Genomic DNA, 27,014 nt, shown 5'->3' with positions numbered 1-27,014 from the left:
TCACAAATCAAGCCTCAGTAAATTTAAGAAAATTGAAATCATATCAAGCATCTTTTCTGACCACAACGCTATGAGATTAGAAATGAATTACAGGGAAAAAAACGTAAAAAAGACAAACACATGGAGGCTAAACAATACGTTACTAAATAACCAAGAGATCACTGAAGAAATCAAAGAGGAAATCAAAAAATACCTAGAGACAAATGACAATGAAAACACGACGACCCAAAACCTATGGGATGCAGCGAAAGCAGTTCTAAGAGGGAAGTTTATAGCTATACAAGCCTACCTAAAGAAACAAGAAAAATCTCAAATAAACAATCTAACCCTACACCTAAAGAAACTAGAGAAAGAAGAACAAACAAAACCCAAAGTTAGCAGAAGGAAAGAAATCATAAAGATCAGAGCAGAAATAAATGAAATAGAAACAAAGAAAACAATAGCAAAGATCAATAAAACTAAAAGCTGGTTCTTTGAGAAGATAAACAAAATTGATAAGCCATTAGCCAGACTCATCAAGAAAAAGAGGGAGAGGACTCAAATCAATAAAATCAGAAATGAAAAAGGAGAAGTTACAACAGACACTGCAGAAATACAAAGCATCCTAAGAGACTACTACAAGCAACTTTATGCCAATAAAACGGACAACCTGGAAGAAATGGACAAATTTTTAGAAAGGTATAACCTTCCAAGACTGAACCAGGAAGAAACAGAAAATATGAACAGACCAATCACAAGTAATGAAATTGAAACTGTGATTAAAAATCTTCCAACAAACAAAAGTCCAGGACCAGATGGCTTCACAGGTGAATTCTATCAAACATTTAGAGAAGATCTAACACCTATCCTTCTCAAACTCTTCCAAAAAATTGCAGAGGAAGGAACACTCCCAAACTCATTCTATGAGGCCACCATCACCCTGATACCAAAACCAGACAAAGACACTACAAAAAAAGAAAATTACAGACCAACATCACTGATGAATATAGATGCAAAAATCCTCAACAAAATACTAGCAAACAGAATCCAACAACACGTTAAAAGGATCATACACCACGATCAAGTGGGATTTATCCCAGGGATGCAAGGATTCTTCAATATACGCAAATCAATCAGTGTGATACACCATATTAACAAATTGAAGAATAAAAACCATATGATCATCTCAATAGATGCAGAAAAAGCTTTCGACAAAATTCAACACCCATTTATGATAAAAACTCTCCAGAAAGTGGGCATAGAGGGAACCTACCTCAACATAATAAAGGCCATATATGACAAACCCACAGCAAACATCATTCTCAATGGTGAAAACCTGAAAGCATTTCCTCTAAGATCAGGAACGAGACAAGGATGTCCACTCTCACCACTATTATTCAACATAGTTCTGGAAGTCCTAGCCACGGCAATCAGAGAAGAAAAAGAAATAAAAGGAATACAAATTGGAAAAGAAGAAGTAAAACTGTCACTGTTTGTGGATGACATGATACTATACATAGAGAATCCTAAAACTGCCACCAGAAAACTGCTAGAGCTAATTAATGAATATGGTAAAGTTGCAGGATACAAAATTAATGCACAGAAATCTCTTGCATTCCTATACACTAATGATGAAAAATCTGAAAGAGAAATTATGGAAACACTCCCATTTACCATTGCAACAAAAAGAATAAAATACCTAGGAATAAACCTACCTAGGGAGACAAAAGACCTGTATGCCAAAAACTATAAGACACTGATGAAAGAAATTAAAGATGATACCAACAGATGGAGAGATATACCATGTTCTTGGATTGGAAGAATCAACATTGTGAAAATGAGTATACTACCCAAAGCAATCTACAGATTCAATGCAATCCCTATCAAATTACCAATGGCATTTTTTACAGAGCTAGAACAAATCATCTTAAAATTTGTATGGAGACACAAAAGACCCCGAATAGCCAAAGCAGTCTTGAGGCAAAAAAATGGAGCTGGAGGAATCAGACTCCCTGACTTCAGACTATACTACAAAGCTACAGTAATCAAGACAATATGGTACTGGCACAAAAACAGAAACATAGATCAATGGAACAAGATAGAAAGCCCAGAGATTAACCCACGCACCTATGGTCAACTAATCTATGACAAAGGGGGCAAAGATATACAATGGAGAAAAGACAGTCTCTTCAATAAGTGGTGCTGGGAAAACTGGACAGCTACATGTAAAGGAATGAAATTAGAATACTCCCTAACACCATACACAAAAAAAAACTCAAAATGGATTAGAGACCTAAATATAAGACTGGACACTATAAAACTCTTAGAGGAAAACATAGGAAGAACACTCTTTGACATAAATCACAGCAAGATCTTTTTTGATCCACCTCCTAGAGTACTGGAAATAAAAACAAAAATAAACAAATGGGACCTAATGAAACTTCAAAGCTTTTGCACAGCAAAGGAAACCATAAACAAGACGAAAAGACAACCCTCAGAATGGGAGAAAATATTTGCAAACGAATCAACGGACAAAGGATTAATCTCCAAAATATATAAGCAGCTCATTCAGCTCAATATTAAAGAAACAAACACCCCAATCCAAAAATGGGCAGAAGACCTAAATAGACATTTCTCCAAAGAAGACATACAGGCGGCCAGGAAGCACATGAAAAGATGCTCAACATCACTAATTATTAGAGAAATGCAAATCAAAACTACAGTGAGGTATCACCTCACTCCTGTTAGAATGGGCATCGTCAGAAAATCTACAAACAACAAATGCTGGAGAGGGTGTGGAGAAAAGGGAACCCTCTTGCACTGTTGGTGGGAATGTAAATTGATACAGCCACTATGGAGAACAATATGGAGGTTCCTTAAAAAACTAAAAAGAGAACTACCATATGACCCAGCAATCCCACTACTGGGCATATACCCAGAGAAAACCGTAATTCAAAAAGACACATGCACCCGAATGTTCATTGCAGCACTATTTACAATAGCCAGGTCATGGAAGCAACCTAAATGCCCATCAACAGACGAATGGATAAAGAAGTGGTGGTACATATATACAATGGAATATTACTCAGCCATAAAAAGGAACGAAATTGAGTCATTTGTTGAGACGTGGATGGATCTAGAGACTGTCATACAGAGTGAAGTAAGTCAGAAAGAGAAAAACAAATATCGTATATTAATGCATGTATGTGGAACCTAGAAAAATGGTACAGATGAGCCAGTTTGCAGGGCAGAAGTTGAGACACAGATGTAGAGAATGGACATATGGACACCAAGGGGGGAAAACTGCGGTGGGGTGGGGATGGTGGTGTGCTGAATTGGGCGATTGGGATTGACATGTATACACTGATGTGTATAAAATTGATGCCTAATAAGAACCTGCAGTATAAAACAACAAACAAACAAAACAACTAATACTAAACTTTCATTGAGTTATTTGTATGGAAATATGTTAATATAAATGTTTCAGACATTACATGAAATTTCTAAAAATCTTATATTTGTATTTGTATGGAAATATGTTAATATAAAGGTTTCAGACATTATATGAAATTTCTAAAAATCTTATATTTGTATTTGTATGGAAATATGTATGGAAATATGTTAATATAAATGTTTCAGACATTACATGAAATTTCTAAAAATCTTATATGTTCTGGTATAATGTTATAAGTAATAATCCTAGTTATTACTTTAAAATGTATATCTCAGAAATAACTAATTTTCTTGTCAACTGCATTATTATGAACTTTCATCAAATCTTTAACAGTGGTCATTTTTAAGTCTTTTGTCATTTACAGACAGTTCTGGGTGTACTCTGATGCTTTTGCAAATATGTTCCTATAAAAGGCTTTCATCTTCAAGAAATTCATGGAAAAGACTCTGACAAGTACAGGTTTCTGGTAACTGACTGTACTGCTGAACTGAATGAATAAGCATTTTCAGAACTCTAATGAAAAACTGATGAACTCATAAACAAAAGATCAAGATGAAAAAAAAAAAATTAATTACATGGGACTGAGTGAACTGATGAGGATGAGTATAATTTTTGTGACTTTCTGTCTGAATTAAAAAAAAAAAAATCCCACAAGGACTCAGAGGCAAAGAATATACAAATCAATTTTCACTGCAAAGTAAAGGAGCTGTTACAGTGGAGGATTACTGGACTGAATGTCAATATTATGACATAGTATGAGTGTGTTTCATGTTTGGTAATTGCAATCATTGTTGCTTTTGTTGTGGTCATCCATGTACAAAAAAAAAAAAAAAAAGAGAAAAAGCAAATATCTAGTGAAAGATGGGTGATATTTCTCTGTTACAGTTAGGTCTTCCTGGAGCTTTCCTGATTCAGTTAAAATTTCTGATCTTCTAATGTTTTCATCCTCAATTGTTTCCTAAATGAATGCCATTGAATTATTTCAGAATAAGACTGCAATGGCTTTATCCCAACCAATAAAGACGTTAAAACATGGCCTTACCTTTTTCGTTTTTGTGAAAGATACAGTGATTGTGGAGAAGACGCTCTACTTGGCTCATCAGCTAATGTAGCCAAAATAAAGTTGGCTTCCAATAACATATCGTCAATACTTAAAGCCATGGGTCTAAAAAAGGCAAAGTCAGAGCAAACATCACACTCATCACACTCACACTCATTTTCTGATGGACATTGGGAAAACATTAAAAAATGATACTTAATTTTGGAGTAAAAAGAAACAGTAAAAGTCTTGTCTTTTCACAAATTGAGACAGTCCTAAGAACTAAAAGGGTCCTTAGAAATCATCACATCCAATTTCATAAAACACATTCATCCTAGCCCAATCTCTCTGAAATTTTAGTTCTGAAATATCATATAAAGTACCATAGTTTCATAGAGATTTAACTTGTTTAAGCCATGTATAATTTTCTAATTCGGCAATTTATTCAGTATGTCAAGTTTATAAATGTTTTTACTCTTCAGAATAATATATCTTTCTAAATCAAGTTACCAATAAAAAGAACTCTAGGTTATGACATCTTTCAAAATTTTAGTTTGATAAGTGTTGCTAGTAAAGTTAAGGAATTCCTGAGGTGTGAATTAATTTCAAAGTGAACCAAAGGGTTTTATTATTAATGTATGACAAAAGAAAAAGAAACAAACTCAGAAATTTCCCAAGGACCTACTTCCCAGGAAAATCAAAATGAATGGCTATAGGAGCATGTGTAGCTTCTGAAAATGTCAGCATTCCCTGAAAGGAAAAAAAGGGGGAAAATGTGAAATCTTTATTAAAAATTGCCATTGATAATTCTGTTTGTACACAAATTTTGGCTTACCTTCAGTTCTTTGAAGCAAAATGTTATTTCAGTGTCGACTCCAATTTGAAAGAAGTCAAACTCATCTGGCCCAACAAACATCTCACTGTATACAGAATTGGTCAAATCTGCTCAATGTTATAGGAAAGTAAAGAATAAAATTAGTTCCAGAGGTATTTGTTAAATTTTGATAAGAAAATATAAGCATAAGTGATAAGTTAAAAATAGCCACAAGGGCTTCCCTGGTGGCGCAGTGGTTGAGAATCTGCCTGCCAATGCAGGGGACACGGGTTCGAGCCCTGGTCTGGGAAGATCCCACATGCCGCGGAGCAACTAGGCCCGTGAGCCACAACTACTGAGCCTGCGCGTCTGGAGCCTGTGCTCCGCAACAAGAGAGGCCGCGACAGTGAGATGCCCGCGCACCGCGATGAAGAGTGGCCCCCGCTCGCCACAACTAGAGAAAGCCCTCACACAGAAACGAAGACCCAACACAGCCAAAAATAAATAAATAAATAAATAAGTTAAAAAAAAAAAATAGCCACAAATTATCTGACATTCCTTCATTGAGAGGTGGGGTCTATGTCTATGTCCCCTCCCCTTGAATCTGGGGTGAGTGGGCTCTTCATCTGCTCTCACCAATAGGATATGGTGGAGTGACCTGGTGCTAGTTTCTGGTCTGGGCCCAGGCCTTAAGAGACTGGCAGCCTCCACTTCCTCAATCCCACAAGCCACACAGGGCAGCCAAAAAAAAAAGTAAAAATCAACTTAGAATGGGAGAAAATGTTTGAAATCATATATATGAAAAGGGGAGAAAAATAAAAAGACAAATAACTCAAGTGAAAAATAAGGGATGTGAACAGACATTTCTCCAAAGAAGATATACAAATAAGCAATAAGAACACAAAAAAAGATACTGAACATCATTAGTTGCTAGAGAAATGAAAATCAAAACCACAATAAGACAACACTTCACACCCACTAGGATGGCTATCGTCCAAAAGACAGACAATAACAGAGGTGTTGAATTTTTTTTTCCCCCAGAGGTGTTGAATTTTGTTCCCTAATATTTAATTAAACTTTTATGTGCATTTTTTAAAATGAAAATATGATCATACTATGCATACCATTTTATAATCTATTCAATAATATATCCTGACTATTTTTCCATGTCAATAAGTACATTTTCCTAATTATTTATGTGTGTTGGTGTTTTGTGTTTTCCACTACAAAATTAACTTCAATAAACATCTTTGACATACACACCCAGAGAGAAAGAAATGTATATATACACACACACAAGATTTTTTTTTTTTTTTTTGGCCATGCCACATGGCTTGCGGGATCTCAGTTTCCCGACCAGGGCTTGGACCCAGGCCACAGCAGCGAAAGCGCCGCACCCTAACCATTAGGCCACCAGGGAACTCCCAAGACTACTTCTAATAGCTTCATAGTATTTCACTAAACCAATCTCCTGTTGTCAGATCTAAGGTATATAGAAAGAGATGAACCAAACTATTGAGTACTTGTCGCTAGACAGTGGGATTTCAGGTGACTTTATTAGTGCTTTTTATGTGTTTTTAATTTTCTGCAATGAACATGAATTATGTAAGTGTAAGAACAAAGGAGAAATGGTATATATATTTTAAAAGGACCAAACAATACCTTACAAATACCTTCATCTCAATCAAGAAGGCTCATGTCATGACTTGTGGTTGCCGGGGGCGGCGGGGTGGGGGGTGTCGCTGGATTGGGAGATTGGGACTAGAAGATGCAAACTATTATACAGAGAATGGATAAACAAGGTCCTACTGTATAGCACAGGGAACTATGTTCAGTATCCTGTAATAAACCATAATGGAAAAGAATATGAAACAGAATATTTAAAAAATTAATTTTAAAACAAGAAGGCTCATGTCACTCCCAGTGTGCTGGCGTAGAGTAAGTTCAATAATAAAGTTAAACACTTGGGTCCCCAGTTAACCATAACTATAACTACTCATTAGAAAGCTGTTCACAAGGGACAGTGTCTGAATAAATGGCCATTTATTCAGAGATGGCATTATGAATATAAAACAGACCCTTTCACTAGCCAAGCATATATTTTCCAGATCATGCACCCCTGAGTGCCAAAACAGAATGCTAGATGGGACTTTGAGAGAAGAAATAAGAGCACAGTGGTAATGAGACTAAGTCCTGGAGCCTGACAGTCTATATTCAGATCATAATCCACCACTTATTAACTGTGTGACAGCAGGCAAGTCACTTAGTTTCTCTGTGCTTCATATTCTTCATATAGAAAATAGGGATACTAATAGTACCTACATCACAGACTTGTTACGAAGATCAAATGGATTCAGAAATGTAAACCATTTAGAACAGAACCTGGCACAAACTAGACCCTGCAAAGTCATCTGACCCAACTTAAGCCCTGGTTATACTGGTTTTTCACTTCAAAATAATGTTTCTTCCTTTGTATTCTTTCTTTACTGCTATCACCAAAAAAAAAAAAAAAAAAAAAAATCCAAGGTCAAAGAGTCTCAGACAAGTTGTGCCCAAAATACCCTAGTAAATTTCCTTAATAGCAAAACTCCTGACTTAATCATGCTTTAGTTTCTCCATTCCATCTGTATAACTCTTAGAAGAGCTGACTTAATAGTCACGTTGGGGCTTCCCTGGTGGCCCAGTGGTTAAGAATCTGCCTGCCAATGCAGAGGACACGGGTTTGAGCCCTGGTCCAGGAAGGTCCCACATGCCGCAGAGCAACTAAGCCCATGCACCACAACTACTGAGCCTGCGCTCTAGAGCCCGCCAGCCACAACTACTGAGCCCACGTGCCGCAACTACTGAAGCCGCGCACCTAGAGCCCGTGCTCCGCAACAAGAGAAGCCACTGCAATGAGAAGCCCGCTCATTGCGAGGAAGAGTAGCCCCCGCTCGCCGCAACTAGAGAAAGCCCGCGCGCAGCAACGAAGACCCAACGCAGCCAAAAATAAAATAAATAAATTTATAAAAAATAATATTTCAGGGCTTCCCTGGTGGCGCAGCGGTTGAGAATCTGCCTGCCAATGCAGGGGACACGGGTTTGAGCCCTGGTCTGGGAAGATCCCACATGCCACGGAGCAACCGGGCCCGTGAGCCACAGTTACTGAGCCTGCGCGTCTGGAGCCTGTGCTCCACAGCAAGAGAGGCCACGATAGTGAGAGGCCCACGCACCGCGATGAGGAGAGGCCCCCGCTTGCCACAACTAGAGAAAGCCCTTGCACAGAAACGAAGACCCAACACAGCAAAAATAAATAAATAAATAAATAAAATTAAGAAGTGTTGTAAGAAAGGTTTAATTAAAAAAAGAAAAAAATTTCTGATTCCTAGGCAACATTCTAGACCAATTAAAAATAATAATAATAATAATAATATTTCATTCATTAAGAAATATTCACATTTTCTGCCCTATATATTTGCCATCTGGAATATCTTACATTTCTAACTTAAAGTTACTTTTCCTTTTTATGTGGTCAAAGATCATCTCAACTGGATTGCTGGCCTCTTAATTTTTCTTTATGCTAAATACAAAGGATGAGAAATAGACCTTAAAATTTTAACTGAAAAAATATTTTTCTCAGTAACCATTCTAATTTTATTTTTTTAATAAATTTATTTATTTGTTTACTTATTTATTTTTGGCTGCGTTGGGTCTTCATTGCTGCGTGTGGGCTTTCTCTAGTTGCAGCGAGCAGGGGCTGCTCTTCCTCACGGTGCACAGGTTTCTCATTGCGGTGGCTTCTCTTTGTTGCAGAGCACAGGCTCTAGGCACACGGGCTTCAGTAGTTGTGGCACTCGGGCTCAGTAGTTGTGGCTTGTGGGTTAGTTGCTCTGCAGCACGTGGGATCTTCCCGGACCAGGGCTCGAACCCATGTCCCCTGCATTGGCAGGTGGGTTCTTAACCACTGTGCAACCAGGGAAGTCCCATTCTCCTAATTTTAAAACAATCTGAATTTCAAAGCCAAGTATTTTAATTACTGAATGTGACAAATTTCTCAGGTCTCTTAAAAATTTTAATGATCTTTCTACATTTTACTGCCTTTTAGACAAGAAAAAGTATTATGTCACTAATATTTGCTGTATAACCGTACAGTAATCAGGAAAGCCACGAAGTAATATTCCATCAAAGCACAGTGACAGATATAATCCTTACCCATTGATTCCTCATTAGAACTCTTAATGCAAACGTTCAGTGGAGTAACAGCAAGAGTAACTTCCTCTTGACTCGATGTAAAAAGAACAATTGCCTCAGCAAGCACTCTATAAAATGTAAGGAACAGTAGTACATTATTTGAAGAACAAACAGAAAGAAATTATCATATTAAATGGGACTCATCTTTAACCTGGAAATAAATAGGTTAATTGTCCTGGATTTAGAAAAATCTACCCAAAAGACCTATCTTCATTCTTCTATATGAGCTGCTATATTTTTAGTATATCTTAAAATTACAATATTAGGAATCCCCTGGCAGTCCAGTGGTTAGGACCCGGCGCTTTCACTGCTGGGGGCTGGGATCAATCCTTGGTCGGGGAACTAAGATCCTGAAAGCCGCTCGGCTGCGGCCAAAAAAAAAGAAAGAATTACAACATCATTTGAAGGCCAAGAGAATAGCAAAATATATTCTAAGTAAAACATGTGAAAACTGCAGAATAAACCAAACACTAGAATAAAATATCTTTAATTCTATGCTTTCACATACCCAATACATTTTTTAACAAAAATGACCTGGGATCATACTCCTAAGGGAGATACTAGAAAATGGAGATGTTCAAACAGAACTGGGGTGAACTATGCTGGAGATGCAGTCGAGGGGTAGAGGTTTACAAGCAGTCTGCTGCCTGTATTCTCTTTCCCTTTGTCACTTGTCCTAGATTATTAACTATTTCTTTCAAGGTTGTCCTGACATTCCAAATGCCCTTTCATCCTGGGCTCCCTTTTTTAAAACACCTTTATTGAGATATAATTCACGTTCTACACAATTCACAGATTTAAAATTGTTTGATTTGCATTTCCCTAACAACAAATGGTGTTGATCATCTTTTCATGTGCTTGTTGGCCATTTGCATACGTTCTTTGGAAAAATGTCCATTCAAATCCTTTGCCCATTTTTTAGTTAGGTTATTTATTATCTTTTTATTATTGCATTAAAAGTTCTGGCCTATTTTTTGTTTGTTTTGTTTTGTTCTTCATTGCTGCGCACAGGCTTTCTCTAGTTGCGGCGAGCCGGGGCTACTCTTTGTTGTGGTGCACGGGCTTCTCATTGTGGTGGCTTCTCTTGTTGCGAAGCACGGGCTCTAGGCACGTGGGCTTCAGTAGCTGTGGCACGTGAGCTCAGTAGTTGTGGCTCACGGGCTCTAGAACGCAGGCTCAGTAGCTGTGGCACAGGGGCTTAGCTGCCCCACAGCATGTGGGATCTTCCCGGACCAGGGCTTAAACCCGTGTCCCCTGCATTGGCAGGCGGATTCTTAACCACTGCGCCACCAGGGAAGCCCTGGCCTATTTTTTAAATTGAGGTGAGGTCAGATAAAAATGAGATTCTTAGAATTTCTGTAATGTTAGTGTTAACCTGCCACTAGACATTAGATTAGCAGAGTTTCTCAATGCCAAAATGTCAGGAACACCTACCAAATTAATCTGGAAACTTTTCCAGTGTTAAGGGAGAGGTGTTGTACAAGATACTAAACAACCTGATACCAAAAATGACAACATGAATGTGCAATTCAAAAAGGAAGAAAAATACAAATTGCTAATAAATATATGAAAAGATGCTCAAGCTCCCTAGTAATAAAATAAACACCAAAAAAATGACTTTTTTTTTATATATATATAAAAAAAAGACTATGTCTTCCATAATAGGAGTTTCCTTCTCTCTTTCCCTCTCTCTCTCTCCCTCTGGTTACCAGGTGCCATGTTGTGAGGACAATCGGCCAGCCTGCATGGTGAGGAACTGAGGCCTACCAGCAACCACATGGGTGAGCTTAGAAGCTGACTTTCTGAGGCCTCCCACAGCCATGTCAGTGAGCTTGGGAGTGAATTTCTCCAAGTTCAGCCTTCAGATGAGACCACAGCCCTGGCTGACGGCTTGACTTCAACCTCATGAGAAACCTTGAGCCAAAAGCACCCAGCTAAGCCACACTTATTATTTTGAAGTAATAAACAACTGGGTTTTTTTAAAGCTTTAAGTTATGGGGAAATTTGCTTCACAGAAATAGGTAACTAATAACTATCTTATGCACTACTAGCAGCATTGTTTGTGATGGCAAAAAGTCGGAAACAACCAACTTTTTCACTAATAGGGTAATGGGTAACTAAATTATGGTTCACTCATACAATTAAAAATTATGCAATCATTAAAAAGAATAAAATTGATTTAACTAAACTGACATAGACACTAAAAAAGGAAGTTGCCAAGCAATAAGGATAGTAGGACATTTTCTTTTAAAAAACTATGTATGTGTCTAGTAGGTGATATAAATTTGAGAGAGAAGGAGAAAAAGAGAGAAAGAAAGATATCCATAGCTATAGGGAAAAAGAAAGTTATAGAAAGACTGGCTATAAATAGAAGATGATATAGAAGGATATACACCACATTGTTAATAGATGTTAAACCCCTGCCAAGTGGGATATATGCGGCAAGTAGAGGAGAAAGACTTCCATTTTTCATCTCTGCACTCTTCTATAAATTTCAGATGTATTGCAAGGAGCATGTATTTCTTTTGTAATTTAAAAAACAATAAGGATAAAATATCTTTTGGCTTACAAAGTAATTAATGTTTAAGCTACAGCTTAACTGAAAAATTGAGTACCTTTCACTGACAAATATGTCCCACTCATTCTCTAGAAAAAACAAACAAACAAACAAACACTTGGGGATAAAATCAGTTCATGTAAAAAGTGTTAAAATTTCCTCATGCTGTGTGTGTTAAGACTCAGATAGAAGGCACCATATAAATGCAAAGTATTATTAGATAATATATTTTTCTCTTAATACCACTTGATGTAGAAAGCCACTGATGGGATACTTCTAGAACATTTTGGCCACTAAATTATTATTTCTACCATTAGGCAGTTATTATCTACTTTTATCTTTCTCAAGGTTTCCTCTTGATCCTGTACGGTGATTTCTACAAGTCCAGTGTTAGCTTAAAAAAATGTTAACTGATTTAAAAGCTCTAGGCTATTAATTCTTCACTCTGTGACCATAATCTATTCAGAAAAATAAAAATAAACAACAGAGAACTCATTACCTTGGCTGAATCACTAGTGTGTTAGAACACATATTCTTTTCAAAAATAACTTGCAAAGGCTGACTTTCTTGAAAACACACATTATGAATCCTTTTAATACCTTAAAAAAATAAAGCAACCAGTTAATAATTTTAAGTGCAAAATTAACAGATTTTTTAAAGTCTTTAAGTTTCAGAGCCAGATTAAAATAATAAAATTAAAGTAATATTTAATATCTGACAGGTGCACAAAGCTCACAAGAAGCACTATCCCTTAATGAACGTGTTTATCGCTCCCTAGTGGACACCATGTAACATGTCACACCCTCCAACCAATTAGGCAGTAGAGTTCCCACATTCTTTTGAAATACAGGTAATTTCTTAAATTGTGTGTAAAATAGTAATTGCCCAAAACAGATCATACATCTATGATTCTTTTTCAGTATTTTTCATCCAAACTGATATTTTTGGATGGGAACTTTAAAAGTAAAACCTGAGCATCCAGTCTGTGAATTCTTTCCCTCTGAGAGGAGAAGAGGACTGTGGAGCAATTATGGCTACGGCCCAATGTACCAGCAACTGCAGGATATGTTGTACATACATTACCTCTGATCCTCACACTATGCCTATGGGATAGGTACTTGATCTCAGAAGAGGAAACTATAGCTCTAGCTCTGTTAAATGACTTCAAGGCTATGCTGTTTTAACAAGTATAGCTAGAATTTGAATCTAAGTTTGTTTTATCTCTTTTTTTTTTCTGAATCTGAGTTTGAATATGGAGCCCGTGTAATAAAATCCAGGTGGGCTATAACTTTCGACAGCATAATAATGTTACAATGAGAATCAAAAGGAGTCACCATAAACATTTCTCCACTTATTTTTTAACTGAATTAATAACAACAGCAATATTTATTATTTTCATAAATATTTACTGAGCACTTACTGTGTACAAGGCTGATCAGTTGTTCTTTTTTTTGTTTTGTTGTGGTTTTTTTTTTTTTTGACCACGCAGTGAGGCATGTGTGACCTTCCTGACCAGGGATCGAACCTGTGCCCCCTGCATTCGGAGCGCGGAGTCTTAACCACTGGACCGCCAAGGAAGTCCCTGACCACTTAGTTTTTTGGTTTTTGTTTCTTTTAATTAATTAATTAATTTTTTGGCTGTGTTGGGTCTTTGTTGCTGCGTGCGGTCTTTCTCTAGTTGCGGCGAGTAGGGGCTACTTTTCGTTGTGGTGCGCAGGCTTCTCGTTGTGGTGGCTTCTCTTGCTGAATTGGAGCATGGGCTCTAGGCGTGCAGGCTTCAGTAGTTGTGGCACGCGGGCTCAGTAGTTGTGGCGCACGGGCTTAGTTGCTCCGCGGCATGTGGGATCTTCCCGGACCAGGGCTCTAACCTGTGTCCCCTGCATTGGCAGGCGGATTCTTAACCACTGTGCCACCAAGGAATTCCTGATCAGTTAGTTTTTAATGGATTAAAAACCACGAATTTTAATCAGAAATTTAGTGGCCCAAAATAACAAACGTTTGTTATTTCTAACAATTCAGCTGAGTGGCTCCTCTGGTTTGGGTTGGCTTAGCTGTGGCTGGATCATTTTGAATGGCCTCACATTCATATCTGGGGCCTCACAGTTGGGACAACAGGGACAGCCGGGATGGCTGGGGCCTCTCACCACATGGTCTCCAATCTTCCAGGAGTCTGTGCTGGGCTGTGCTTATTCTCATGCTGATGGAAATGTTCTTAGTTTAACAGTGGAAGCTGACAGGCTTCTTGAGGCCTAGGCTTGGAACTCACACAACATCACTTCTAGTGCATTCTATTGATATCAAAGCAACTCCAAGGCCAGCTGAGATTCAAAGTAGGGAAACACACAGGGACGAATTTTGGAGCTGTGGACTAGCAAAGAACAACTCAGACAAAAATTTCTGACCTCACAGAGCTTACATTCTAGCGAAGGGAGGCAAACAATAAGAAAATCAAAAGTAGTACTTCCCTGGTGGTCCAGTTGTTAAGACTCCGCGCTTCCACTGCAGAGGGCACAGGTTTGCTCCCTGGTCGGGGAACTAAGATCCTGCATGCCGTGCGGTGTGGCCAAAAAAAGAAAAAGTAAAATAATTGGTCTGTCACATAGTGACAAGTAGCACAAGAAAAAAGGAAAGCTGAAAGGGGGCTGGGGAGTGCCGGTGGTGGTGGGCAGCAATTTCAAATAAGGAGGTCAAGGAAGACCTCATGGAAAAGATGCCATTTGAGCAAGACTGAAGGAGGTTTTTGAAAGAGCAAGCCATGTGCTATCTGGAGAAGGAGGCTTGCTAGGCAGAGAGAACAGGGGCCCAGCCTGGGACTCCCGGATCATGTGGGGCCTTACTGGCCATTGTAAGATCTTCGGCTTTTACCTTGGGTAAAATGGTGAGCTTTTTGAGAATTTTAAGCACTGGAGTGACATAATCTGACCTATTTTAAAGGGATTACTGTGGCTGCTATTTTGGGAAGACACAAAGCTCAAAAGTTGGCATATCTTACCTATTTTAAAAAATATTTTCAAGTTACTTTTAGATGGATAGGTAATAGAAGGTAATAGATGTACATGGTATAAAATTCAAAAGATACCAAAGAATAGACAGTGAAAATAAGTCACCCTCCACCTCTGACTCCTGCCACCCCAGTACCCTCCTCAGAGGTAACTACGGTTACCAGTTTCTTAGGTATTCTTTAGAAATAGCCCATGCATATACAAGCACAATCATATCTCTATAACAAATACCTGACTTGGGTGAAAGTTCTATTGGCATTGCCGAGGATGTCCAAGCTGAGAAATGCCTTATTTCTTTGTTATCCCTGATGCTTTCATTCCTGCTACTTGCCTCCTTCCCCTTTTTCCTTAACACACTAAACACTTCCAGTCTATACCTTTGACCACACTGCTCCCTCATCATAGAATGCCTTCCCATTTCTGACTATTAGAAATTTAGCCCAGGACCAGATGGCTTCACAGGCAAATTCTATCAAACATTTAGAGAAGAGCTAACACCTATCCTTCTCAAACTCTTCCAAAATATAGCAGAGGGAGGAACACTCCCAAACTCATTCTACGAGGCCACCATCACCCTGATACCAAAACCAGACAAAGGTGTCACAAGGAAAGAAAACTACAGGCCAATATCACTGATGAACATAGACGCAAAAATCCTCAACAAAATACTAGCAAACAGAATCCAGCAGCACATTAAAAGGATCATACACCATGATCAAGTGGGGTTTATCCCAGGAATGCAAGGATTCTTCAGTACATGCAAATAAATCAATGTGATACACCATATTAACAAATTGAAGGAGAAAAACCATATGATCATCTCAATAGATGCAGAGAAAGCTTTAGACAAAATTCAACACCCATTTATGATAAAAACCCTCCAGAAAGTAGGCATAGAAGGAACTTACCTCAACATAATAAAGGCCATATATGACAAACCCACAGCCAACATCGTTCTCAGTGGTGAAAAACTGAAACCATTTCCACTAAGATCAGGAACAAGACAAGGTTGCCCACTCTCACCACTATTATTCAACATAGTTTTGGAAGTTTTAGCCACAGCAATCAGAGAAGAAAAAGAAATAAAAGGAATCCAAATCAGAAAAGAAGAAGTAAAGCTGTCACTGTTTGCAGATGACATGATACTATATAGAGAGAATCCTAAAGATGCTACCAGAAAACTACTAGAGCTAATCAATGAATTTGGTAAAGCAGCAGGATACAAAATTAATGCACAGAAATCTCTTGCATTCCTATACACTAATGGTGAAAAACCTGAAAGAGAAATTAAGGAAACACTCCCGTTTACCATTGCAACAAAAAGAATAAAATACCTAGGAATAAACCTACCTAAGGAGACAAAAGACCTGTATGCAGAAAACTATAAGACACTGATGAGGGGGCTTCCCTGGTGGCGCAGTGGTTGAGAATCTGCCTGCCAATGCAGGGGACACGGGTTCGAGCCCTGGTCCGGGAAGATCCCACATGCTGCGGAGCGACTAGGCCCGTGAGCCACAACTACTGAGCCTGTGTGTCTGGAGCTTGTGCTCCGCAACAAGAGAGGCCGCAACAGTGAGAGGCCCACGCACCATGATGAAGAGTGGCCCCCGCTCGCCGCAACTAGAGAAAGCCCTCACACAGAAACGAAGACCCAACACAGCCATAAATAAATAAATAAATAAATAAATAAATAAATAAATAAATAAATAAATAAAAGAAAAAAAAAAGACACTGATAAAAGAAATTACAGATGATACAAACAGATGGAGAGATATACCATGTTCTTGGATTGGAAGAATCAATATTGTGGAGATGACTATACTACCCAAAGCAATCTACAGATTCAATGCAATCCCTATCAAACTACCAATGGCATTTTTCACAGAACTAGAACAAAAAATTTCACAATTTGTATGGAAACACAAAAGACCCCGAATAGCCAAGCAATCTTAAGAAATAAAAACAGAGCTAGAGGAATCAGGCTCCTTGACTTCAGACTATACTACAAAGCTATAGTAATCAAGACAGTATGGTACTGGCACAAAAACAGAAATATAGATCAATGGAACAGGATAGAAAGCCCAGAGATAAACCCATGCACATATGGTCACCTTATTTTTGATTTGGAGGCAAAAATATACAGTAGAGAAAAGACAGCCTCTTCAATAAGTGGTGCTGGGAAAACTGGACAGCTACACGTAAAAGAATGAAATTAGAACGCTCCCTAACACCATATACAAAAATAAACTCAGAATGGATTAAAGACCTAAATGTAAGGCCAGACACTATAAAACTCTTAGAGGAAAACATAGGCAGAACACTCTATGACATAAATCACAGCAACATCCTTTTTGACCCACCTCCTTGAGAAATGGAAATAAAAACAAAAATAAACAAATGGGACCTAATGAAACTTAAAAGCTTTTGCACAGCAAAGGAAACCATAAACAAGATGAAAAGACAACCCTCAGAATGGGAGAAAATATTTGCAAATGAAGAAAATATTTGCAAACGACAAAGGATTAATCTCCAAAATTTACAAGCAGCTCATGCAGCTCAATATCAAAAAAACAAACAACCCAATCCAAAAATGCGCAGAAGACTTAAATAGACATTTCTCCAAAGAAGATATACAGATAGCCAACAGACATGTGAAAGAATGCTCAACATCACTAATCATTAGAGAAATGCAAATCAAAACTACAATGAGGTATCACCTCACACCGGTCAGAATGGCCATCGTCAAAAAATCTACAAACAATAAATGCTGGAGAGGGTGTGGAGTAAAGGGAATCCTCTTGCACTGTTGGTGGGAATGTAAATAGATACAGCCACTATGGAGAACAGTATGGAGGTTCCTTAAAAAACTAAAAATAGAACAACCATATGACCCAGCAATCCCACTACTTGGCATAAACCCTGAGAAAACCATAATTCAAAAAGAATTATGTACCACAGTGTTCATTGCAGCACTATTTACAATAGCCAGGACATGGGACCAACCTAAATGTCCATCTACAGATGAATGGATAAAGAAGATGTGGCACGTATATACAATGGCATATTAGTCATAAAAAGAAACGAAATTGACTTATTTGTAGTGAGGTGGATGGACCTAGAGTCTGTCATACAGAGTGAAGTAAGTTAGAGAAAAACAAATACCGTATGCTAACACATATATATGGAATCTAAAAAAAATGGTTATGAAGAACCTAGGGGCAGGGCAGGAATAAAGACGCAGATATAGATAATGGACTTGAGGACACGGGGAGGGGGAAGGGTAAGCTGGGATGAAGTGAGAGAATGGCATGGACTTATATATACTACCAATTATAAAATAGATAGCTACTGGGAAGCAGCCACATAGCACAGGGAGATCACCTCGGTGCTTTGTGACCACCTAGAGGGGTGGGATAGGGAGGGGGGAGGGAGACGCAAGAGGGAGGAGATATGGGGATATATGTATACGTACAGCTGATCCACTTTGTTATAAAGCAGAAACTAACACACCATTGTAAAGCAGTTATACTCCAATAAAGATGTTTAAAAAAAAAAAAAGAAAAGAAATTTACCAACATGTGATGCTACCACCCAGATAGCCCTTCCTCTTCACCTTTCTCTCCTTTGAATCTCTTGCCCCAAGTACATCCATTGTGCTCTTTTTAAAGCAACTTGGCTTGGTGTACCTCTTCATTGTGGTTTTTCTAGTCTTCCAGTTTAATAATAATTTTCCTTGATAGAATGCAAACAGGATAAAAATTTAGAAGTCCTGTTTCCTCTGTGTCATTTATTGATTTTATCTAGTGCTGCACAAAGTACTGGACTCTAAGAGACAAGGAATTTTCACCAGAATTTCTTCCTTCATTGAGAAAGTCTCACTATTGAAACAAAAACAAAACAGCGGAACTAAAGAGAATGCCTAGTAATGTGGTTGACTTAAATTCTGACACAAGCTCCTTATCTTCTCACAGACCAGTAACAGACAATTTGAGGTCCAGCAGCCAGTCCATGGACCGCTTGAGGAGCACTGCCTTATACCATCAGCTGCCAGCCATGGCATATATGATGCTATGATAGAATTCTGCTTGCTGTTTCATAGCTCAATTTGCAACTTCCCTCAGTGGCTCCAGAGAACTCTTTCAAACTTAAAGAGGTACAGCTAAGGAACAAGCATTATTTTGGAGATGTTCCATTTGTGGGGTTTGGAATTTCAGAGGTTAATGATACTTATAAGTTGGCAAATGTTTCTCAATCCCTTTAAGTTCACTGTTATGCAAGTTTAAAGTCATTAGCGTATCTGTAGAATGCCCTTTTACAAAACCTTAAAACAGTGAAGTGGAAATCCTGCCCTCTTGACACCATGTCATTAATATACATGTATGAATCAGGGTTTTATTTTCACTCAATAGCCAGTGCACCCCTCGTATGGAAGCCCCTCTCTGTCGGAGATCTGTCTTCTTGACCAGGACAGAACTTATTAGCAGGTGCTTTGGATCAGAGCATGTTCTTCAGGGACAATTCACTGACTCATTTTTAGCCACTCTGGGGCCAGTGCCAATGAAAATACAGAGAATTGATAGAATTATTATTAGGCAGGTAAATATTTCATATGAACCTTGGTTCTTGATGACATAAATCATCTTTTTTTTTTTTCTATTAGCAGATGCTAAATAACCTAAGAAATCACCGTTCTGGAAACCATTTATGGTTAGATTCAGAGAAGTTAGTCTTTTTTAGCAGCTCATGCTTTTGCAATTGTTTTCTATCAATGAAGAGAGCCAAATTTACTTCACTGTCTTTAATTTCTTCCCCAGTTCCAAATATGTATTTCTAGCAGTTTATTGGATATCTCTGCCCAGGTGATTTTTCTCAACTAAATTTGAACAATGTTTCTCCACCAGATTATAAAAATAAAATTGCAAACATAATTTCCTGGGCTGGGTACATACAGTTGTGGGAAGTATAACTATTTACCCCATTTACTGGGTATCAGCATCTATCCCCTACTTCTCCCTTCCTTCCTGAGCCATCCTTCCCTGTTATGTAGCAGCCATGAGGTTTGGGTGGGACTGACTTCACTTCCAGTATCACTTGTGGGCCCTCACTGGTATAAATCAATTGATGTAATCTTATCCCCCTTGCAATTGAATTTGGTCCAGATATGGCAATAAGCCAAGGCAATTAGAGAATGGAATTCCCCTGGCTCCCCAGGATTAATTTAGGTTAGTCCAATCAGAGCAAAGTCAAGCACTTTTGTTCAGTGCATGTATGAATTATGGCTCTCACTCCCCCAGATGTGAAAGAGCAAGCATGTAGCCCCAGCTGCTGCTGCTGCTAGAAGTCATCTCATTATTAAAAGTTTATAAGAGGAGGGAGACACCAAGAGGGAGAAGATATGGGGATATATGTATATGCATGGCTGATTCACTTTGTCATACAGCAAAACTAACACACCACTGTAAAGCAATTATACTCCAATAAAGATATTAAAAAAAAAAGTTTATAAGAGAAGCTCGCCTTAGTATAACTCACATGGAGGCAAGCAGACCTGAGAGAATTTTAAAAAGAAGGAGAAGCAGCTGCTGCAGCCTGGATCGAAACACGCCTATGACCTAATTTTGAACTTTTAGTTTACATGAGCCAATATTCCTTCTTATTGTTTAAGTCAGTTTGAGTTGGATTTTCTGGGTGGTTTTTTTTTCCCCCTGTTATTTGTAACTTAGAGCAGGGGTCCCCATCCCCCACCCCCACCACCCGGGCCGCACAGCAGGAGGTGAGTGGCAGCTGAGCCCCATTGCTACCCATCGCTGGCATTACCACCTGAACCATCCCAATCCCCCCACCCCCGTCTGTGGAAAAATTGTCTTCCACGAAACCGGCCCCTGGTGCCAAAAAGGTTGGGGACCGCTGACTTATAGCATTCTAACTCATACAACTTCCCTACAAAAGCTATTAAAAATCAACCAATCACAAATATGTATTGGACATTAATCAAGCCACTTGAGACATACTTAAGAAGCTGAAAAGTTGGTTTTTTTAAATCTAGCTGGGGACTTCCCTGGTGGTCCAGTAGTTAGGACTCCATGCTTTCACTGCCGAGGACCCAGGTTCAATCCCTGGTCGGGGAACTAAGATCCTGAAAGCCGCGCGGTGCAGCCAAAAAAAAATTTTTTTAATAAAAAATTAAAAAATAAAATCTAGCTGGAAATAAGGGATGAGGATAATTGTAATAACATCAGTCACTGACTATTCAGTACTGCCTCTGTGTCAGGTACCACACTAAGTGCTTTACACATGTGATCTCACTTCATCCTCACAACAACCTCAGAATCTGAGGGTAGGTAAGATTATCCCCATTCTAGAGAAAAGCAAATGAAGGTTCAGAGAGCTTATGTACTGTCACAAAGCTAATAAGAATTATAGAAGAATCCACATCCAAATCTGTGTGATGTCAGAGCTTGCGGTGCTTTTTGTGTGTGTGTGTGTGCTTTTTTTTTTTTAATTTTTACTGAAATACAGTTGATTTACAATGTGTTAGTTTCAGGTGTACAGCAAAGTGATTCAGTTATACATATATATATATATTATTCTTTTTTAGATTCTTTTCTGTTATAGCTTATTACAAGATATTGAGTATAGTTCCCTGTGCTACACAGTAGGTCCTTGTTGGTTATCTATTTTATATACAGTAGTGTGTATATTTTAATCCCAAACTCCTAATTTATCCCTCCCCCCACCCTTCCTGGGCTTTTAATCATGCTCTTTACATGATTCTGCTATGACATGAACTGAAGCTCAAAGAAGGAAAAAATAATGTTAAAAATTGATATTTTGCAGAGGAAAAATTAAGGAATATAATATGAGTAAGAGCTGAAATAAAAATATTAAGATAAATGTAAGACAAAATTAAGAAATATAAGATAAATCGTAACACTAATATAACCTTCCAGAAGACCATTCCACTATAAAAAGATTTGGACCAATACCACAAGTACAAGATTTTTTAAAACATACACTCCTAACTGGTAACTTCAAATAAAATAGCAGCAATCATCATAAATATTACTAGCGCTAACTCTTAGAAAATATGCCAGGTATTTCTTTAAACACTTTAGAACTATAACTTCCTATAACTCATTGAAGCTTCACAAAAACCCTAGGAGGCTGGTACTACCATTGTCCCCATTTTACATATAGGGAAACTGAGGCACAAAGATGTAAAATAATTCGTCCAATGTCTCAGCAAGGAAGAAGCAGAGCAGGATTCCACCCCAGACCCTGTTGACCTCCAGAGTGCATGCACTTTATCACCATGCTATACATATTTAACCATGTAAAATCCTATATGACTACAACATTTGAATATCTACCATGCAAGGCTAGGAGGCAGGAAATCTCTTGGTGTAGCAGAGAGAATGAATGAAGGTTTTGGCTCCTACTATTGTGGGGCTGGACTCAAATCCAGGCTCTGTGACTTACTAGTTCTGTGCCCTTGGGCCAGTTACCATGCTTCTTTCAGCCCCAGATAAAATACTATTTACCTCCTGGAGCATTTTTAATACAGGTAGGCATTATTCTTTTCTGTTCGTTCCAAGGAACACTGTTACCAAGGCAGTCTTACAGAATATCATCAAGCAGCTAGTTAATTTTAGAATACTCAATTGTTAGAATTCAGATGGACATTTAAAAAATTGGTCTGTGTGCAGGCAAAGCTTGTGCCACTGACAAGCCAAAAAAGGAAATAATTAATACCAATCAACTCACAGTACTTCTACAGAGACAAGATAATATTTATAACTGCCCTACCACAAAACTATACAAATTCTAAGCAGTAGTGCAATGGGAAGTCTTGATATGCGGTTTGAATATTCTAAGCATGAAAAATATTAACAAAACACACACATACTTTAAACTGGATTTAATTATACCTACCATGTCTGCAGAAGAACTGAATAACTACTTTGCACTTATCAGATCTGGTAAATATTTTGCATTTCTCTACATTTCTTTCGAGGGAATTCAGACATCTAAAGATAGGCAGAATTGACTGTAACACAAACACATTATAGAAGAGCACATACTTAATAGGGTTGCTTGATTAGTTTAAAAAAAAAACTAACAAAAGAAGAGTAAGTATATTCGTAAATGAACAGACTGTCCTGCATGCCATTTAAACCAAGTATTAAGTACAGAATAGGTGTTATGCCCTATATAATGAATATTTCTACAATACAAGAGAAAACCATGCCCACTTACTCTTACCTTCATTCCCAATTTGCAATTTAAATTCGATATTGTGTCACTATCATTCGTTTTCACCGAGGTTGACCATTGATAATGTTGAAAAAACACAGGCGAGAAGAGGACACATCCATATGCTGACCGACAAGAATTCACAGATCTTAAAGCAAGCTAGAAAAATAAAATAATAGCTATACAGGAAAAAATCAACTTTAATGATTAATTTTAAAAATTCTATTATGTTTAACATCGCACTGAAATGTGTCCGGGTAAGGCTATGGGATGTGAACTGCATGATATGGACTACATTATACACATAAGTTATAGTACTGATGTAATATGGACTGCATTATACAGTGTGCATTTAATTTGCATATGTACACACATCTAAACGGAATATATTATATATAGGTATTAAGTCTAAAATCCTGCATGCTGAAATTGTATTTTTCTCTTGTTTGTTTGTTTTTGGTAACAAGAACATATTTATAATTGTAAAAATGTAAATGCCCACAGGGGCCTTAACTTTAAAGCACAAAGTGGCAGAAGGCAATATAAAAGGGAGTAAAAAGATTGCAGCAAAATTTTCCCTCGCCTAAGGGGAGAAACTGTTAGTCAGCCAACTACTGCCACTTGGGAATGCAGGCCCCAAACTATCAGATCTTCTGAGTTTTCAACAGAATCAGGAAATTCAGATTTTTATGTGGACTCTCCCAATTACTAAGTGTTAGAAAATTATTTCATTTTTTAAAAAAAACATAGTGCAGGCCCCACAAAACATTTCTGCAAGCCATATCTAGCCTCTTGACCACCAGTTTGTTTCTTCTGGCTTAAATCAACTGTGTACGATTTTTAAGTTTACCACGCTCTAGATGTATTTAGATATGTAAAATAAAGATGAACAGTGAAAGGGCTGATTAGAATTTCTGGATTTCCTAGCTAACATTCAATCTGGACTGGGATTTATAAACATCTTCTTTTGTCCTTAATCTATTAGTTAAATTTCTTACTTACACCTTTTTCAGAAGGGTCTAGCCACAGCTCATCACTAATTCGTGAGAGTGCTTGGATCGCTTTCCCAAATACTATGGAGAAAAAGAAAGGTGCCTTTTACATTATTTTTCTCAAACAATAAAATCACAGGACTACTTCAGCATTCACAGGACTCAAGATAAATTCATAAAGAACAGTGTTTTATAGACTAATGCTACAAATTGTTTTAAGAAATACAGTATAATACCCTTGGCGAAATGCCAGACACACAGTAAGTACTCAATAAATTAACAAAATGAGGGATTTCCCTGGTAGTCTAGTGGTTAAGACTCTGCCCTCCCAATGCAGGGGGCCTGGGTTCAATCCCCAGTCAGGGAACTAGATCTCGGGAACTAGATCTAGAGCCTGCGTGCTGCAACTAAGACCCAGCGCAGCCAAATATATAAATAAATATTAAAAATAAATAAATTCACAGAGTGAGTGTGTGAAATAATAAAATGCAACAAAATTCTTCCTTTCTATGTGTTCACAGTGTTGCATGGAACTATTGTGGCAAGCCAGTTTCCATACTAATGCATTTTTAAACTTGGTTTAAATAAATGTATACCCCCCACCCCCCAAAAGTGTGAAAACAGAGCATATAGGAGATGGTTTGAAGGGTTTTAATAACTTCACAGGCGGCAAAGTCAAAACAAGTCATGAGAGAGAAATTAGAGGAATTCAAGATGTATCTCTGATGTTTGAGCACAGAACATGCCAGATCTTCCCAGAAAACACAGTTAGATGCCCTGTCAGAAAGAGAGGCCAGGGCTGGATGAAATATTGGTCTTATCTGGTAAGACACCATTAGTGTTCTTATAAATTATGAATAAGTAAAAAATATGGCAAACAGATATGGGCTACTATGCAATAAAAATGGATGGCCACATCAATCCATGGAAAAGTAGAAAAAAGGAAAAATAATTTCAGAGCATAAAATCAGATTATTATGCTTAAGAATCAGAGTTGGCTGGCTTCCCTGGTGGTGCAGTGATTAAGAATCCGCCTGCCAATGCAGGAGACACGGGTTCGAGCCCTGATCCGGGGAGATTCCCACATGCCGCAGAGCAACTAAGCCCGTGAGCCACAACTACTAAGCCTGCACTCTACAGCCCGTGAGCCACAACTACTGAGCCCACGTGCCACAACTACTGAAGCCCACGCGCCTAGAGCCCATGCTCCACAAGAGAAGCCACCGCAATGAGAAGCCCGTGCACCACAATGAATAGCCCCCACTCGCCGCAACTACAGAAAGCCTGCGCGCAGCAACGAAGACCCAACGCAGCCAAAAATAAATAAATTTAAAAAAAAGAATCAGAGTTCGGGGAATTCCCTGGTGGTCTGGTGGTTAGGACACCGCAATTCCACTGCCACGGGCCCGGGTTTAATCCCTGGTGGGGTAACTAAGATCCTGCAAGCTGCACGGCATGGCCGGAAGTGGGGTGCAGGCCTCAAACTGAGAAAGAGAGGATGACTAGGGGGAAAAAAAGAGGCGTTTGTCCCTTTTTACCACTTCACATTCACCACTTCTTCCTGGAGCTAGCTAATGAAGACCTTTCATTCATTCAATGAGTATTTATTGAGCACCTAGTATGTTCCAAGGACGGTACAAGCCAAGGCAATGGGGGTATAGCAATGAACAAGATGGGTTTACAGCTCCTCCCCTCACAGGGCTTAGAGTTATGGAGGAAAAACAAATTTAAACAATCATACAAATAATCACTTATTGAGAACTAAGGTACACACTGCAAGAGAGAACTTTCTAGAACTCTGAGAACAGCAACACTGGGGGGGCTTGTGCTTTCCTTTCCTGTTAATACTGTTGCATAGAGGTCGTCAACACAGGGGAAGCCGGCTGCAACACAAGATGCCTTTCAATAATCACTTTCAGGTTATGATCTGTACGACCATTACTTTTCTAAATAGAGACTTTCTGGAGTAACTTACATGTTTAAAGTACCATTTACAATAAACAATAGTTCTTGTACATTCCCATTCATTACTGAGCTCTTTACCTGCATTTTATTCCTACAACAAACCCTATAATGAAGATGCTGTTACTATTCTCATTTTACAGATGAGAAAACTGAGCCCTGAAGTGATTCCGTGGCTTGTCCCAGGTCATACATTAAAAATGCTAGAATTTGGAAAAAAATACAGGTTTATGCTTTTTTCTCATGGCACTAAAGTACTTTTACTGTCCAAGCATTGTTTTTCCCAACTTCCCACACAGTCCTTATCGTCCCGAGTTTCAAGCTGCCCTTCCAATATCTGTCCGGATAGTGCAACTTCATTTTATGGACACCTATGAATATAAATATTATGCATAAATAAAAGCAGATGGGCCGTCATTCGCCCCTCAGAAGCTAACAAGACCCTGGGTGGGTGGGGGCTGGCTGTGGCCAGGCCTTGTGTCCTCAGCCCCTAGGCAGAAAGGCAAAGGTCAAGAAACTAGACGATGGTGTAAACTTCCCCATGAACCCTAGTCTTTCCCTTTTCTACACAGAAAGGCAAAAAAGGCCTCTGCACCTTTCACCTGACTGCCGCTCATCCCGCACTTCAACATGGCTGCAATCCCTAAAAAAGTCAGTCACTCTGCGCGCCTCAGCTCGAGGGCCCCAGGTGCCCGGATGTTGCCCGCGCTTTCGGAAACTTCGCGATCTTGG

The 27,014-nt window shown here is 38.5% G+C and overlaps 1 protein-coding gene across 1 annotated transcript in view; it reads right to left on the bottom strand.

The window, feature by feature from the left end:
- The window catches only part of RAD9B (RAD9 checkpoint clamp component B), a 38,324-nt gene extending 11,410 nt beyond the window's left edge, over positions 1-26,914 (bottom strand). The window contains exons 1-9 of the mRNA XM_068563122.1: positions 26,878-26,914; positions 24,331-24,401; positions 23,338-23,487; positions 23,008-23,122; positions 12,573-12,672; positions 9,478-9,584; positions 5,308-5,414; positions 5,158-5,222; positions 4,476-4,598 (exon numbers count right to left, since the gene is read on the bottom strand). Of these exons, the coding sequence (XP_068419223.1) occupies positions 4,476-4,598; positions 5,158-5,222; positions 5,308-5,414; positions 9,478-9,584; positions 12,573-12,672; positions 23,008-23,122; positions 23,338-23,487; positions 24,331-24,401; positions 26,878-26,914 (875 nt within the window). The remainder of the gene's footprint in view (positions 1-4,475; positions 4,599-5,157; positions 5,223-5,307; positions 5,415-9,477; positions 9,585-12,572; positions 12,673-23,007; positions 23,123-23,337; positions 23,488-24,330; positions 24,402-26,877) is intronic.
- Between the last annotated feature and the right edge of the window lie 100 nt (positions 26,915-27,014).

Source organism: Eschrichtius robustus, chromosome 14 (genome assembly GCF_028021215.1).
Source record: "Eschrichtius robustus isolate mEscRob2 chromosome 14, mEscRob2.pri, whole genome shotgun sequence".
NCBI classification, from domain to species: domain Eukaryota; kingdom Metazoa; phylum Chordata; class Mammalia; order Artiodactyla; family Eschrichtiidae; genus Eschrichtius; species Eschrichtius robustus.
Note: the sequence above shows the minus strand (reverse complement) of the source record. Positions and strands in the feature narration are given on the sequence as shown.